The sequence below is a fragment of the Hetaerina americana genome, unplaced genomic scaffold, assembly GCF_022747635.1.
Source record: "Hetaerina americana unplaced genomic scaffold, ioHetAmer1.1.p SCAF_4, whole genome shotgun sequence".
Classification (NCBI taxonomy): domain Eukaryota; kingdom Metazoa; phylum Arthropoda; class Insecta; order Odonata; family Calopterygidae; genus Hetaerina; species Hetaerina americana.
This window is the reverse complement of record NW_027286985.1, coordinates 13,731,022-13,749,363: the sequence shown is the minus strand read 5'-3', so window position 1 is coordinate 13,749,363 and position 18,342 is coordinate 13,731,022. Positions and strand designations below refer to the sequence as shown.

Below are 18,342 nucleotides of genomic sequence, written 5' to 3'. Positions count from 1 at the left end.
TATTGACTATGTTGTTAATAACCTGACCTTTTATGGAAAATTTATCTTGAGATTCCAAGTGTTCATCACAGTTTTCCCTCTGTAAATAGCAAGATGTGCCCTCACCTCCTCTCATACTCATAATGGCGTTTGTGTATTCACCTTCTTTATTATATTCATAATTTTATTGGCATTTTAAGCTAAATCATATTTTTATATTTCATGGATTTTAGGAAAGCATTTGATAGAATAAATTGGACGGAATTAATGAATGTATGACAAAAGGTATGACAAGATTGGAGGGATAGGTGGCTTATGTGAAACTTGTCCCTGTCTTAGACTGCAAAGGCGAGGGTAACAAGGGATGAGTCAGTGTGAGCTGTGTTTGACATGGGGGTGGGGCAGGGCTGTTTACCCAGTTATCAACATATGCATGGAGGGAATAATGAGATCAGCATGGGAGGGGGTGGATAAAGGAACTCGTTTTGGGAATTATGAAGTGTTGGAGTTAGCCTCTGGGCCAAAGGGTTTCAACCATTACTTGGCAAATTATAGAGTAATTGTGATAGGTTTGGTATAAGATTAAATCTAAGAACATGAAGGTAATGAGGTTTTGAAGCAAAAAGCAAGGCTAAGGTAAACATTAAAGTGTGGGAACATAAATTAGAATAAGTAGAATAGTGCATCTTGGTGTAAAGTATTTTTGAGGAGGCTGGGCAAAGGAGAAAGGACATTTAAAGAAAATTTGATGTAGCCCAAGATGGTTTAACGAATAGGCAGGAATTGATCACAGGCACCTGTAAAGGTGAAATGACTCGTTAGCTGTCTAGTTTGGAGCATGGTTTTATGTGGCTTGGAAAATTGATTATTGAGGCAAGAGAATAAGTACAGATTATGGGCTTTGGAGATGTGGATTTGCTACCATTCTAGCTTTCTCAATATATCATGAAAGTAATTAACAAAATTTTTATCTTCTTACAAATCTTTTTAACTTCTATTTGACACAAAAGTGATCTGAAATCATAGGTGAACTTAAAAAAGAGACGTTTCAGGCGTGATATGGTGGAATATCATGATTAATTAAAAATAGCAATTTTCCACAAAAATTGTGGAAAAGTCATTTTTGTGGAAAATTGCTATTTTTAATTAATAGGTGAACTTGTCATCTATTGAAGAAGAACAAGCAATATTATCATTAGCTCCACATACATGCTCATTCATAGACTGGAGTTACTGAGGTTGAATGTAAAAGCAAAAGACAAACATGGTTTGATGAACAGCATTACAAAAGAAACTAGGTTATTGTATTGTGCATTTAATTAGATTATTTTGGTAATGTATTGAAAACAAAAATGAATCCCAATATTTATTTTAGCAACAATTTTTTTCTTCAATTCCCAGGCTGATGTGCACCATTCTATTCTGGAAGATTTGTTATCTCCTGTAAGATCCCTGATGGAAGATGTTCGAAGGAAAGCACTGATGAGATTAGAATATGAAGGTCTCCATGGTGCAGATGCAATACTGGCACCAAATGGCCGGTTTCATGGTGATCCTGCTGCATTTGCAATGGATAGATATGCATATTATGTTTGCTTTAAGTGTAAAAAGGTAATTAAAAACATAGTTAATAATGATATACCTTGTGCTAATTAAATTTTTGGAGAAAATTCTACATTTTAATGTTAATTTTTTTATTCTGTTACCTGTAAGTAATTTGTTTAGATTAATGTGTGATATTCCTTGGAGGAGGAATCATCATGCCCTTAAAGAGCCTCACCCTGATGATAGCTGAGAAATGGCAGTGAAATATTTGGGGAAATTATATTTATAATCATAGAAGCCTAAAAACAGTATTTCCTTTTGCAAACTATTAATTGAAGGATTATAAATTTGACAGTGGGTACAAAAATGAACAATTCTTAATTAATGTACAAGTACATATTATTTACTTGTTAATCATTTTGACATTTGTTTGCCTTGGTTCAGTCATCAATCAAGTCCCAAGCTAAGTGGAATGTTAAAATTTTAGTTACTATGCTAGAGGAAGTGGTAGTTTGTCTATCGGGGAAGTGTTGTAAACCAAACTGATGGATGTAGTAGGGACATAAGGATAAGAGTTGTTTTAGCCAAAAAAGCTCTTACAAGGAAGAGGGAATTCATGACAGGGATTTTGAGTTAGAATCTTAAGAGATGCAATGCTCTAACTTTGATGTGGAGCATGCTTTTGAAGAGTTTGAAAACATATTCATTGAGGCAGGATGATAGACTTGGATTGAAGGCTTTTGAAATGTGGGTGTGGAGTAGAATGGAAATGGTGAAATGGACCAAAGGGAATACAAATGAGGAGGAAGTGCTGGGCATTGTGGGAGAGGAGAAGGGATTGTTGGGAGATATCAAAAGGAGGCAGGAAAGATGGGTTCAATGTTTTGATTGGTAATAGGCCGTTGGAGGTTGTAATAGAGAGAAAAAAACCCAGACAATCGAGTAAGGGGTAGGAATAGGATAGGTATGTTGGATGGAATGAAGGCAGGAAAGAAGTAACTGGTTGAACAACAAAAATAATAATTAATCTTTTATTGACCCTTCAACAGTTGCAGCATGTATACGATCATATGAAATAAAATGTATTGTTGTATAATTGTATAGTTGGTGTCCAAATGAAACCTACCTTAAGCAGTAGAATACCAATAGTGATGTATTAACAATAATTCACTGATAAGTGTCGTAATAAGTATAAATGCCAGTTGAATCGTTGTAATGGTGTACAAGTTGAAGAATTAGTAAAGAAAGCTATGAATGCAGTATTAAAATTTCATATTGAGTAATGTTATTAATGAAGTATCCTCTTGTTTATTAAAGGCTTATTATGGTGGTGAAGCAAGGTGTGACCTTGAGGCTGGCGGTGGTGATGGTGGTGAAGAATATGACCCATCTGAATTGGTGTGTGGTGCATGTAGTGATGTATCCAGGGCCCAAATGTGCCCTAAACATGGCACTGATTTTCTTGAGTATAAGTGCAGGTATTGCTGCTCAGTGGCTGTATTCTTCTGCTTTGGCACTACACACTTCTGCAATGCCTGTCATGATGATTTCCAGCGCGTGACAAATATTCCTCGTCATGAGCTCCCTCATTGTCCAGCAGGTACTCCTCTGACTTATTATTTGTTTACTTGTCTCTCTCTCCTTGCTTCATTATTTTCTTAATAATTAATTATGGAATTGCTTGAGGTGATTCAGGTAGTAATCAATCTCCGATGTATATATATGTATATATATATATATATATATATATATATATGTATTTATTTGTTCATATCCTCCAGGTCCTAAGGCAAAGCAGTTGGAGGGGGAAGAATGTCCTCTACATGTGGTCCATCCACCTACAGGAGAAGAATTTGCTCTTGGCTGTGGCGTGTGCCGAAATGCACACACATTTTAAATTGGAGAAAATTTGTGCATGAATTATGCCTCCATGGCATAATTTTGAAGTGGTGTCTCACTGGAATGCACATTTTCCTCTCTGACACAGGGTCTGTTGAGTTGGATTCATCTATAGCATCATGGAATAAGTTAACTAGGAATATCATGCTTTAAAATATTGATTCCATAATTGTTTCCTGAGATATTATGTCTCTGTATAGTATTTTTGTAGGGTTAGTGATAATGGCCATGAGATTTTATTGAGGGTATTTGAAGGGTCTCATGCTGCTCAGTAATGTTTTATCGAACTATGTAACATTGCTCTTTTTATGACAAAGCCTAATGCTTGCCAGACATACTAGCTGGAACATATTTTTATGCCATTTTCACATTTAAAATCCTACTGATTTTCAATGTTTAAAAACCCTGACATGTGCCATATTAATTATGATCTCATGATTGATGGTTGTAATTGTCTAGTAGTGGGCAAGGTGAAGCATTACCATCAAAAGCTGCTTTTCAAGTATTGGTAATTGTATAGCATAGTGGTCCCAGAGATAATGAAATGGGGCTTTTAGGTGTGGAAATCAAGTTATTGAGCCTGTGGAATCACCAAATGACATTCTGTTGTCATTAAAGGTGGATGAATGATATTTAAAATGAACTAATAGAATTTTTCTTAATGTATTAAGACTGAAAAATACCAAGCATCTGATTTTTCAGCCCTAGGTTGATCAAAATCATATGCTTTGAAACCAAATAATAATTGAAGCCTACAAAGTTTAGATATTACAATTATATTCAGTAATTAGTTCCCTTACTATGTCAGTCCTGATGTAATACACAAATATTAATCATGTGAACGCTACTTGTGTGTTAAAATGTCAGAAAAATTTGTTTTGAAACTCCTCATCAATAACAGTGTCTTTAAAGTACAATCATCATGAATTTTTACATTTTTGATACATTGTTTCTAGTCATTGTTGTAATCTTTTTAGCACCTTTGCAAGTTTGTTAATCTTTGTTTCTAGTTCCTTGATCTTGGACTCATATTCCAATAGTGGCTCAGCATTAGAATTGCTAAGAGTAACTAAATGAGCCTTTTAAAGGACAATTTTATGTTTGACTCTGTGTAAGTGATCCATTGAATGTGTACTGGTTACCTGCATTTTGCAAGTATGTTTGAGAGAAAAATGGAATAAAATCAAGTGAAATTTTAAAAGAGTCAAAGTATATCTCAACTCATCTATAACCCTCTATGTGAGAATTCTGGCTGCCTCTAGGACTAAGTACCAGAAACATTAAAAAATTTCCACTAAATGAGATTTCCTGACTTAGGCAGGAATGGAATTATATAATTATGAAGATGCTTCAATAAACTCCTTATGAAAAGTGCTGATTTGATGGGTTTTTAAAGAAAGATTACTTGGTTCTGTTCTAGTAACCATAGAAATGTTGATAATTCTTTTCGAAAAACCATCAATAAAGTAGAAAATTTCATTGTTAGCAAAAATAGAAATGTTCCAAGTGGGTATTTTTGATGTAAACAGTTACTAAACCAAACTATTTTTGATAGTAGGGACTAAGATAATCAGGTTTGGAAAGATTAATAACATAGTGAATGCATACATTTCGAAGGTAGTGGAGGAGTGACATTAGGATCAAATTTATTGATTGATCTTGAGCTCCTGAGAAGGATAGCTTAAGTTTTGCTACTGTTCAGAATTCGCAATGGCCCATTTCTACAATAGAGGAGATGTCTTTGTTAAACTCAGATATCATATTACTAAGCTCAAAAGGATAGCTGTGACAGTATATTTAAAGATTGTCTATGAAAAGAAAGTATTGGCAAAGACATAAAGCATATTGGAAGGTCAAGTACAAGCAGTGAGAATAATAATAGACCAAGGACAGAATCATGAGGAACTCAACAAAACACTGGGCCCCACCTGGAAAGGTTTCAATCAGAGTCCTTCATTGCTTGAAGTCTATCATTCCAATAGGATTGAAACCCATTCGATATGGAGCAAGAAAAAATCAATTTTTTGCATTAAATGAAACCCCTGAGCCGGTGGAAGACCCAAGAACACTTCATGAAGCAAATACGGCCGGAAAGCACCAAATCTTACTTCATGCAGGAGATATTTAACAGGCCATGAGTAGAGAGAAAGGGAATATTGAACATATGGGTTGATTAAAAATATGAATTAACTTTATCCTGTTCATTATCTATACATATGTCTAGCATTGTTGCAGTATGGTGGGTGGCATCAAATAAAACCTATTGGAATAAGAGAATTCATTCTGTATTTCATATCTATTTCTGAACAAATTACTGCTAGATTTAGGGGAAATGACTGACAGCTGAGGTCATTTGCACCATTAGGGATGTAGGAGGAAGGATGGAGAGAAATCAGGTGTAAAAATTAACTTACACTTAATGAAAGGTGCGAAGGGGTCCACAGTTTAACATCCCATCAGATGGATGGCATATTCACTCAAACTACTCTCCACAAAATACCTCAAGTAGAGATCTGGGTACTACTGAAAAACTTTTGCTGCCTCCAGGAGTTGGACCTGGGTCCTCTCAGCTGGAAGCCAGTGCACTAGCCACCGTGCCATATCAATCCCATACTTCTGAACATATCCACGTTAAAATCACCCATTGTAATAATGCTTTTATAACTTAGGCTGAGTTTTAAATAGATATTTTCGAAATCATTCATGTGGCCAAGTTATGGTGGGTGCTACATTACAGATAATAAATAACTGCTTAGACATTGATATTCCAGAGACTTCCAAAATCATAAATTCAGGCTCGGAGTGATAGAAAGAGCTGGCGCAGTAAGCCTGGAGAAATTGAGGTGAGAGTGGACAAAGATACCAGGCCCACCACCAATTTTACCATTTCTATATCCTCATGTCATACCAAATTAAACCCAGGGAAGCACACCATTCCCTTGGCGATTTTAGGCTTAAGCCAAGTATCTGTCATACAGATATCAGTATCTCATGAATAGTTCATATGGATGTGGGAGAATAGTAATAAAACTTACATTTATTCAAATTCAATTGCTCTAAAAGTATGCCTATGTTTCTAGATTTACTGAGAGAAAAATTTAGTTGGCCATAATTTGGCATTGGTTCTCTCATTTTCGTTTTGGGTATGCTATCAGTGTTTTGATGCCAATGTACATTCAATAATATGACTATGTGGTATTCTGTGATAGAATTTTACTCACTCATGTTTTTACTAATAAGAAGGCAGTATATCATAATGTAACATTAAATCCCTGATAATGTAGACTGTTGTTTGTTAAGTATTAGCTATTTACTTATGCCATTTAGGTAATGTCATTAACTGTATTGATAACATATATAGGGCTATGAAATTTTGCTCTAAATATGGCACTGGTTCTCTTGAGTATAAGTGCTGGTATTGCTGTTCAGTGGCTGTATTCTTCTGCTTTGGCGCAACAATATTCTGAAACGCCTGTAATGATGATTACCAGCAAATGACACATTCCTTACCTATTTACATTCAGATCTTTACAATGTAATGCAAAACACTCCTGCCCAAATCTAGAATTGAACTAGTGACCCTTGGGTTAGAAGGTGATTTTATTACCTACCAGGATAAAGCAGCTTGTAGGGAGTACACTGTAACTGTTATAAGCAATTGGCAAATATGAGAAGACAGTACAAATTCTGGGAAGGTCAAATTATTTCTTCACTGAATGTATTAAATCACAGTTAAGTATATGTCAGCGTGCATAGTTCTGTAGTAGTGTAGTTACACCAATTGATATCTCAGCGTAGCTGTACAGGTTTTCTCAATCTTGTTTAATCACACTCACATTACATTGAAAGATTCATTTTATTCAAAAAATGCAATCATATGTGTAGACATTTATATATCATATTTCTTCTCTATTCTCTTCTTTCTCATTGCTTTGGATTTTTTTCTGATTTGTTCTATGGTCTTTCTCTTGTGTTTGTCTTCAGCATTTCCTCCATCTTGTCATTTCAATATCTCTGCTTTTTGCCTTAAATCCCATTTACATAGGAATTATCATTTTTATCTGATGGGTTGTTTCATCCATTTTCTATTGCGTTTGCCATTTCTTCCCTCCGGAAAATTTCCCTATTTCAATGAATAAATTAACTTTTGTCTTCTCCAACTCTGCCACGGTTTACTTGTGAATTTATTGTAACTAAATATTTTTCTGATAATGTGCCATAAGTTTTCAAGTTAACAGTTTAATATTAGAGTGTAAATAATATTCAATAGCTAAGTAGATAGTATTTTCTGGTATGGATGTCTAATGGACAGAGGAAAGAAATAGGCTTTCAATGTGTGGGTATGCAGCAATCACAGAGCAACATGAGGCATGTCAGCTGCTCAGAGTTTCACAAAATTATAAGCGACAAAGAATCCTGGTCTCTTTCAAGAATCACAAAAAAGGTATGACTTATAATGGTAAAACTGAAGGTTCACTCTATCAACATTGTAGTTTTTATTTCTGACTATTTGTTTATTTTTTAAAAAAACTAAATACATATGCTTTTTTTCTGGAGAAAAATCACTCCTCAAATAAGCCATTTGTGTGGCCAATGTCCCTGAGTTCATATCCAGAATATAGCTAGCTTCTTGTGTTTCATAATTTGATACATGGTAGCCCTAGGTTGTTTAGGTTCATTTGATCTATTTAGAGTTTATATTTAATTTATTAGGTTTTCAATGTGTTGAGAATGCAACCACCATTCTTGCATTACAAAACATGCCTAATGAACCCCTTAACCTATGTTTTGGGAGAGACTTATCTCCATGGTCCAAATTTAGCAAAGATTCCAGAAGTTATATAAATTCTGGACTACATTGGCTAGCTAGTAGATTTGTGATGATTATTTAAGTAGAGGGTGATGAATTTGCGGAAGGGAAGCATGGTGGAGATGAGGCCACTATGGGCCTGCCAACCACGGTACATGACCTATGATCATGACCTCGTGATGATTTGTCCACAAATTCATGGCACTATGACACCGTCAAATGTAACAATTAGTAAAAGTTGCATATACCAGTTGGGTGGTCTCGTAATTTGGTTATGTTAATTTAACCTGTTGGCCTAAATTGACACGAGAACGGCGGATTATATTTTTGCATGAAATCATTTCCATTTCCACCTTCCTGTTCAGGTTGTCCTAGTTCCCATTTATCACCTTTTCTATTTCACATTAATGTTCTAACAGTGCGACATACGAATATTTACCTATCAAAATGATACTATTTTAAGATTAAGCATACCTACCTTGTATACTTATGTTTTCAATTGGCGACTTGATAAAAGTAATTCAATTTATAGCATTGAGATTTCGCGAGAAAACAAATAAGTAGTGATGCTTATAAGTCTGTTTACAATTTAAAAAAATTTTATTTACCCTACACTTTTTTGCAGACGAAAACCGTACTACGCGCCGGTAGTTACTTTTGGCACAGCAGCGCCACGATCTCATAACAGCGGACGGTAGTTTTGAACGAGGCATAAATCGTTTTAACTTTTCAAATTGAAGAAAGCCTGCCAGTGTACTCTAAAAATGGTATTAACGCATACTGTAACTTAACATATGGCATATTTATCACGTTTCCTTGACTTCAGCAAGCCATATTGCATTATTTAGCGTAAGGACATTGAACAAGAAATAGGCGGTAAAGCCCACAGACTTTAAAACATTGCATTAACTGAATGAATTATCCATTCAGTTGAATCATTTTAAGCAACAAAAGTGAAAAATTATACGAGCAGCATGTTGAAGTTCGGTGAGTAAAATAACTAAAGATTATTCAGCATACATATATATCCACGTAATATATACTAATTTGCTTGCTTCACTTTTCTGATGAGTTCTTTACTTTGCTGATGACTTTGGTGATAATAATCCTGCAGTGACCAGTTTTCTATAGAAATAACATTGGTAATGTTTGTTCGTTCCGGATCAACCTTTTAGGATATTGTAGCCACCCTTTTTGAGTCTCTTGGGTCGATGGAAAAATTTTAAAACGCGCTGTTACGAGCAGATACCATGCCATTGTGATTAATTTAAGTTTAATGATGTGTTTTACTTTTTCATGGGTTTCAAACTTCTGCACCAATTAAATATTTTCCAACTTTAGCATGAAGATACAATGTAATACGACTTTTATGTTTTGGATGTTAACGACATTTAAAAAATATCATCGAATCTTAGGTTTCCTGTTAGTAATTTAGCATAGTCGCTAATACGACTTGGATATCTTAAACTGGACCATAGTATGTATTTAGGCTCTTTTTGATAAATTTTTAAATGTCTTTATCTTATTGTTTCAACATTAAACGCAATATACGATTAAATATCACTATACTTTTATTCAAACGTATTTAAAACTACCCAGGAAGACGTAGTAGTTATACAAAACGTTGTCTAGATGGAAGCACAAGACTTCCCATCTGTGCTACCGTCCGTGGAAGATTCTGTAACTTCACGTGCTATAATTATTACGGGTAGGCTACAGGATGCGTAATACAAGTGTGCGTCTGTATTCATAATCGCAACAATGTCAAGTAAATTTTATTAAGGGTGTGTAAAATTTTTAAATAATTTTGCATTTAATGAATCATTGTCTCAAAATGAGTTGTTTTATCTAATGCGTTTATCGTATTTTTAGAACATCCGGTATTTCAGACCTATGCACTTCCGGAGAGAATTTGGTGGCTAATAATATTTATATTCCTATTTTCTTGGGGAACAATTGTGCATATTAAATATATTTAAATGTGTGCTGAATATAATACTCCTGTGTCTCTGATCATCGCATATTCCTGCGCGATCGGTAAGCTGCATTCAAAATTACCTGTGCCAGACGAAACTTCTTTCATCGACCCAATGGCACATATATTAATTTCTGAATCATTCGTATTATCTGTCCTAATTTGGCATGTCTTAGGTATTTTAGCATGCTTTTTGCTGTCATGGAATAGCCATTTGTCTTTTTTGCCTATACTTTGCTTCATGTATGATGGAGTCGATGGATGGGGTAATGTTTATGTTTATATTTGTGGTCATTGAACTTTGTGATCAGCTGTTCAAAATGTTATTTGATCGCAGACTTTCTCGGCAAGGCTATATCGTGGTTTAACGTTAATTTAGTTGCAATATTGAGAATTGTTGCTGCTGCTGAACCTGCTTTGGTAAATTTATTCATTCATTAATTTTCATATTTCGAGAATCACCGATGGCTTGACAGATAATATGATGTTTAAAATAAGAAGAGGGATATCATAATCTAATTTTTATCTAATTTCCTATAATTTTTCTTTGGAATGCGTAATTGAAACTGTTTACCTACTTCTGCGCAATTGTGTCTTTTCAATGTAGGTCAACTGAGGCGAAAGATTATATTTAGTTTGAATTAGCTGTGATGATAATTCTAATTCAGTGACATAAATATGGATTTATCAATAATTTCAAGTATTTTCGTAAATTAAATGTACAAAATATCGTCTGCCTCTGTTGTTAGATTAGTGCTGCCATCTGTTGCCAGGGCTCTTATTCCTTTTTCTTGGTTTCTTTCCGAAACCATAGTAATGAGAGACAGGGAAAATGACCAACAAATTTAAAAACCCCGGCAAAATATGAAGTCATTCGGTGTCTTCCTCATGAAAACATTTTTTTCGCTGAAAAATGATTTCTCTTTCATAATGGACTTCCTCTAAAATGGATGTCGTTCTCTATGACTGAAATAACCAATTAAGGATTTAATTATATGTGCCTTGTCTGATAGTTTTAAGTACTAACGTTTATGTATTACGAGAACGAATAATGTAATACTGGGTTAAAATATATTTTATTTACCCTACGCCAATGTACTCTTTCGCCTAAGCCCTGAGCAGTGCCGGCGCCAGGGCGCAGGGCGCCATCGGCACGCCGTGAAGCTCGATAGGAGGGGTTTTGAATAGCGCCGAGAGGGGTGGGAAGAACGCCCACGACTACTTAACATGACTTACACATCATATGTCTCTATTTTATTAATTTTTCCGTCTGTTCCCCGAAAGTATTAAACATTGGCTCCCTAAGGCGTCGTCTTACTTGCTTAATGGAAAACCTGCCCTGACCCTTCAGTTTAGTGACCGCGGTCCACAAGTCTAAGAACTTGGTAGCCAACAGTTGCAAAATGTTGAAATTTATACGATTGATGGAGAAATTTGTTAATTTAGTTTTTACGGGTTAACTTTTTGCTATTCTGGTCGACTTATTTTTTCACGGTTTTTGGCGATTTTCATTAATATATATTCCTCATTGTTGTATTGGTTATGATTATTGAAATGTAATTAAGGGCACTACCCATGCTAGGCTTTATTCCGCACGATACAAAATGCTTACTCAGGGGCAATGTGGTTCTCGTCTGTCATATACTGTTTTTATTTGATATCGTAGAACATGAGATGCTTGCATTCATAGGAATTTGTAAGCTTTTCCTGTCTCATGGAAATTAATAATTTCAGATTTCCGAGTTGTATATGGGTAGTAATCGATCCTAACTGAAGACTGTAGACGATTCTGATGTCTTATATGATTAACAAAAATATCACTTATTCCACCAAAAAAGATCACACTTAGAGTTAAGTGATTTGCGTCAACATTTTTTTAACCTCTTCGCCACGTTTCCCTTGCAATTCTTGTCCCATTTCCGCGATTTACTGTGGGGGTCCATATTGCAACCCCCGCCATTCATATTTCCCTGTTCTCCCCCTTATTTTCTCGTTGACTGGTTACACCTCGTACGTGAGACCACTTTAAGCAACGCTGGAGTAAAATAACATTGCGTGGCTCAGTGCAGTGCGGCAATGTTTTTGAGCATTGAAGTATGTAATTAGCGTTGACGTCTACGAAGGCTTGTTGACCTAATAGTACCCATCCCAGGTTCCTAGGGAGACATAGGTCTTTGGTTATTCCTCCGTTTTGTTTTAGAGCGGTCGTCATTAGGATGCAACAAATTCTCAGCGACGAAAAATGAACTTGTCTCTGACGCCGCCAATAGTTTTAATATTTTTTATTCATAACTTTTTCTTGTATTTTAGTTTATGAGATAAAATTTGTGTAAGTGACTCGAGAACACATGCTACTGCCCCAGATAGATTCGTACGTGCTACTAGGGTTATGACCCTCTTTTAAGGCCAATCCTGACTATCCTGTGCTCTGGACAAGTTTATAATGGTATAAGTTAGTACGTAAATGAATACTGAGTAAAATGTTTTAAAGGAAGGGGGTCGAGAAGGTGCGGTGGCTAACGTTCTGACATCTCACCGAGAGGGTCCGAGTTCAATTCCTGGAGACAACAAATATTTTTCAGTGGTATCCCGATCCCTACTTATGCTTGGTGGAGAGGGCTTTGAGTGAGTACGACATCCGTTGGATGGGACGTTATATTGCGGACCCTTGGCACCTCTCGACCAGAGTAGGCTAATGCTGACGCCGGGTTTCTCTCCATCCTTCTTCTCCCAACCATTTTTGATGGTGCAAAAGACCTTAGCTGTCGGTCGCCTCCCATAAAAACTAGTACTCTAAGAGAAATAGTTGTCAGTTTGCACCGAAGCAAATAATGCCATTGATAAATTTTGGCTAGCAGTGAAGTAGTTACTTTTCTTACGAATTTATTTTTTGGGACTTCTTATCGATTCAATTTCAACGCCAAATTATGTTTTTTTGACGATTGTAAATAGTTCTATTGAAAATACCCTGAGCATAAAATGCTGTGCAATCATTTATATATGAACATTTAGGTAGGAAAGAGGTAATATTTTACCGATATTTAATCTATTGTAATACTCATTTTCCGACGACTATTGTATTTCAAGGTAAGCGGCGGACTTGTGCGACATCTGGATAAGCTCTCGTGATGGCGCCAAAAACGTACGGCTACCCCGCTCGATTTTGAGTGCGATTGGCGCTGCAGAAGACACCTGACGGTAAGTAGTCACTTTCTCTACTCCAGTTAAAGTCACTTCGTAGTCTAAGTCTAGTTTATGAAAATTGGAATCGGTGTTAGGTGATTTCGCCGGCTTGGTTCATCGGTGGGAAAATCGCTTCCATTTAGAATCCAATGATTGTGCTGAGACTGGGAAACACATTTATCAAATATGATGATTGCATAGAAAGGAGAGGCTGATTTAATTATTCACCATTTCATAAATTTTCTGAGCTGAAATATAGGTTCATAAACACGCATTTTTTGGCTTGGAAATCTTTAGATATCAGAGGACACAATTAATAATGATAGAGCTAAGAATAGGAATAGTCGAGGGAAGTTAGGGAATAAGTATTAACTAACGGTGTATTTCGAGAGAGGGGCAGAAAGAGTATGAAAGGTGCCATCATCTATCCTGAGTGTAAGAAAGTCCTTTGTTCTCTTTTAATCAATCCCGGCCTCCTTGAATTTCGTGTTGTCAGGGAAAAAAATGTGTGCACATTCAATCACATAAATTCCCCATTTAATGAAAAGGAAGGGAAATTTGAGAGTGTATTTTTCCATTCGCAAAAAATGAAAAGGTAGCTCGTGGTCTTGCATTGAAAAATTTTTGAAAAGAAATGGCCGATAACATTACAGGTGTATATCGAATGCTTCCTTCAGTGTAAGTACGAGCATTGCAATTGTTAGTTCTATGAAATTTTGCAAATTACTGACTGAAAATATTTTTCATTTTGTATTCAAATATCGTGTTAAATGTTCGTATTTATATTTTTGCCAGAAGTCTTCTTTAAAAAATCAGTTTGAGCAGAGTTTCCGTTAAAATTCTAACGGGGCGGAATTTGAAAGCATACGGGTAAATAAAATATAAAAGATATAAAAAACTGTAGTTAATTCAGGCATTTCAATTCATTATATTTGGTTTAATTCATCCATACTCAATGATGCCGTATCTCAGCGAAACCCATGTTACCAAGTAGTAAAATTCTGTGGAAAAATATGTTGTTCCTTCTGTTATTTTTAAGTTTATTTGCTATATTTTTTGTTATTATTATAAGACCCTAAATGTCCGCAGGAAATGTACAAAAATGAAAGCTGGAAACACCACATCTGTATTAAACCTTTCATTGATGAAGAGGTATCATCACATATATCCAGGGACGCTCAAACTAAGCAGTCAATGAATTCATTGAAAAAAGAATATTCTATTATCAGTTAATTCACAGCCAATGTGATTATAAGTTCCGCGTAGGTACCTTATAAAATATAATTTTCTGTGTTGGGAAAACAATATTAAGGAATTTTTTCAAACAGCGTATCTTACCGCGGAGAAATTTTCGGAAACGACTGTTCTCTATTAATGTCTTCAGTTCATTGATTTCCACCACATATATCACGATAGTCTTCGAAACCTGTCGTGTTCCTTATCCAGATTTTATCGTGGAAAAATATATTACGAAAGATTTGGGGGCATAACTTCACCCAGTTTCATCCTAATTAATCAAAAACAAGGAACTAGTAGGAAAACACTGCAAGATTAACATAAGAAATACTTTATTATAAATATTTTGAAATAGGATGCTTTATAATTATCTAGAAATCAGGAAATGTTTTTAACAAAAGGAACTGTTCATTTCAAGTAGCTTAAATTTCCTTTGGTTTGACTGACATTGTATATGATGTAATACTTTGTGACTCCATCTTCAGATATGATCTGATTTTACGGCATTTGAAGTGGGTTAAAGTTCATAATTTGATGTCGTTTCATCGCTAATTTTATTTTTGCGACATTAGATCTTAAAATTTCTCATGTAATGAGTCCTAATGGGAATGTCTGCAGTTATTTGATCTACAGTACTTTGTAGTACAATAATTTGGTCTCCAGTAGGACCATACCATTTTGGGCCAACCATTGGGCATTAGTGGTGAACCGAATGTTAAGGATCCAAGAAAATCGCACACAATTGGAGTATACGTAATTAAATGCAAATTTTGTACCATCAAAACACCATAATAAAATATAAATTAAATAGTTAGACTGAGTGGGAATTGTGAACTTCGATAGATGGTATTGCTTTACGCAGAGACAGACTTAGACCAATGATAAACATAAGATAGCATTCTTCAATGTTGAAAAATGACAGTCATAAACTGTGACGTAGGCACAAAAGAACACAACTATTAGACGATATGCCCGTAGACATGCTTCATCATTTCAGGTGCATTGAGCGAAGCCAGATTAACAGTTCCCCATGTTATTGCTATATATTTCTCTCTAACTACTGCTAGCAGCGCCTTTTCAGTCGCGTTTGCGGGTGCTGTTGTGTGTTGTCAACTTTTAAAAACAGGGATATTTTACATTTTAACTGATTGCAGCTTGTCACACTTTGCTGAACAACAAAAGACGTGCTTCGGCTTAAAAGTAAAAAATGGTAACTTAGTCGCAGAATATCAAAAGCTGTATTGCGTATCTAGCGTTTCAGTTTTTCTCTCATAAGACAAACGCATTAAAATGGTCGAGAAAGCAAAGTCAATTTTTTTTGTTGCGTTTTCGTTCTTATTTCTTCGTTGGCATGAATTTATTGAGATAAACTATTTGAAGCATAGAAATTAAGAGCATGGAAGTACCTGGTAAAAAAATGCTCGAGTTTCACCCATAGGTTTCTACGGAGAAAAATTCTCTTGATAAACTCCAGTTTTCTGATGCTCTATACACTGCAGTCCCACTTTTGCTCCTATTTCTTACCCTCCACGGTTTTATTCGGTCCGTTCCTTCCTCATTTGCCCCAATCAATTCTCAGATGTCGAAAATGTAAGGGAAATCCCTTTGCTAGCTACTCGAAATTCAGAAGATAAAAAGGCTTGGGTCGACTTGTTCGCCAACAATTGAATAAGATACGTTTATGAGGTTATTCGCAATGTCACATCGCCTCGTCAGCATTCGATCCTTTCACCAATCTGGCAAAAATTTAATCATCGTTAGTCATTCCGTTGTTAATGAGTCACTGATTCATGGAAACCTTGATTCATGGAAAAGATTCACGAATCGGATTCGTACCTTTGCCAAAAACGTAGTTTTATGTAATTCCATTTTTTTAAAAATCGAACCTTTGAGATGCATGACATATAGGCCTTACTTCGAATTTATCACCTGCGTTGATGAATTAGTGCTGCGTTGATGAATCAAAGTGCTGGGGAATGTTTACGTTGGATGATGTGTCTGAATGTTGATGACGTGAAAAACGAAGGCTCGACCTCAAAGCGTTAAAGTGTGATGATTATGATGGAAACTAATAAGTAGTACTAGTCATCGTTTCTCGTTATTTCCTGTCCAGTACATCCTAAAATGCTTCCCTTTCTCGAACATGTGCTCACTACTACTTTGACCTCAAATGAAATCTCGTGCTCTTTGCTGTGGAATCTAATTTTTTTTATACTCTAGGCTTTTCAATCTGCATTCTGAGTGAATGAAACTACGATTCTCCAATTCTATTAATACTTCGGAAATCCGGGGTCTTTGAGAGGGATGGCATCGGAAAGTTAAAGGGAATTAAATACGCCATCCTCTATTTTAATTTCAGTCATCGTGCAACCCATGTTGGCCTCCTATATCTCCTTCGTATAAATGCTTTCATGCATGAAACCTTGTATGAACTTTCTTCATAAGATATTAAAGTTCACGATTCGTGAAAAATATCCAGTTTATTTGGATCGTAATGATTGCATGTTTTCACATTTCTCCAACAAAATATGCATTAATTCGTTGAAAACAATGAGAATAATTCCTTTTGGGCAGACGTCGTAATAACAGTGAGAATATTACTTCGCGTTATAAGGTAATGTTTTTCGAGATATATAGCGTGACATGAGAAAATGCCGACAAAAAGTATTTGACGGAAGAGTAATACTGAAATGACAAAATTAAAAAAATGGTTGTAAGCAGGAGAGAAATCATTTTGCATGTTAATTAACTTGGGAAGTTTTTAAATAGGACGAACGACTTGCTCATCGACGCCCCACATGCTGTTGACAATACGAATGTAAAAATATTGAATGTTTCGACTCGATGCCTATTGTAGTTTTCCCCTCTCAGTGTTTGGAATCGTCGTCAATTTAATTGAATCCGGAAAACCCAATTTCAGAATAATTCCATTTATCCTAATCCTCAAATATCGCCGAGAGTCGCATGTGGATTAAGCAGGTAGAGGCAATATTGCAAAATGGCATTCAATAAAAACATCTCTTAATTAGTTTATCATATTCATATCCAATGTTACATTTTCACGGAAATTGGATAAGATTATTCGAATTATTCTAATTAACTGTCAAAGCGTATGAGCTATAATAGTTATTTAATTTAATTCCTCTTCTTCTATGGAATCTCTATTGAACCGTTATTGTGGTTTTCATTTTCAATAGTTCGTAATATTTAGCAATTAGGGTTGCGCGAGCACGACAACCCCATTTTCCCTGAAAATCTTTACAGACACTTCCTCCCTTTTCCGTAAAATGCGATCATCACCATAATCACCGTCATAGGTAATTACGGATTATAATTAGGTTTTGGGTTGTCCACAACAACTGTATATCGAATTGAACATTTTTTAGCGTAAACCCGTGTTTTCCCTTCGTTATTTTCTTATTCAGTTCTTTGTTCTCTCTTTCCAGCCTCTACTGCCCTAAGTCCTCTCCTCTTTCATTCTTGTTTCCCCAGCATTCGCCCTTCTATTACCTACTGCGTCCCACTACCGGTTATTATCTCTTCCATTCAAATTTTCTGCCTTATTCGACTTTCACCTCGCAACTTCTCCCCTTCCACTACTGCTAATAAAACTTTGTTTGTCTTCCACCATGTCAGATTCATTTTATCCATTCATCTCCATACCTACATCTCAAAAGCCTCCAATCTAAGCTCTCTAGAGTTGCAGGATCGGTAA

The 18,342-nt window shown here is 35.6% G+C and overlaps 1 protein-coding gene across 1 annotated transcript in view; it reads left to right on the top strand.

The window, feature by feature from the left end:
- Positions 1-4,608, top strand: part of hiw (MYC binding protein highwire) — a 62,112-nt gene extending 57,504 nt beyond the window's left edge. The window contains exons 34-36 of the mRNA XM_071590108.1: positions 1,381-1,590; positions 2,842-3,124; positions 3,306-4,608. Of these exons, the coding sequence (XP_071446209.1) occupies positions 1,381-1,590; positions 2,842-3,124; positions 3,306-3,421 (609 nt within the window). The 3' untranslated portion in view covers positions 3,422-4,608. The remainder of the gene's footprint in view (positions 1-1,380; positions 1,591-2,841; positions 3,125-3,305) is intronic.
- Positions 4,609-18,342: the final 13,734 nt, after the last annotated feature.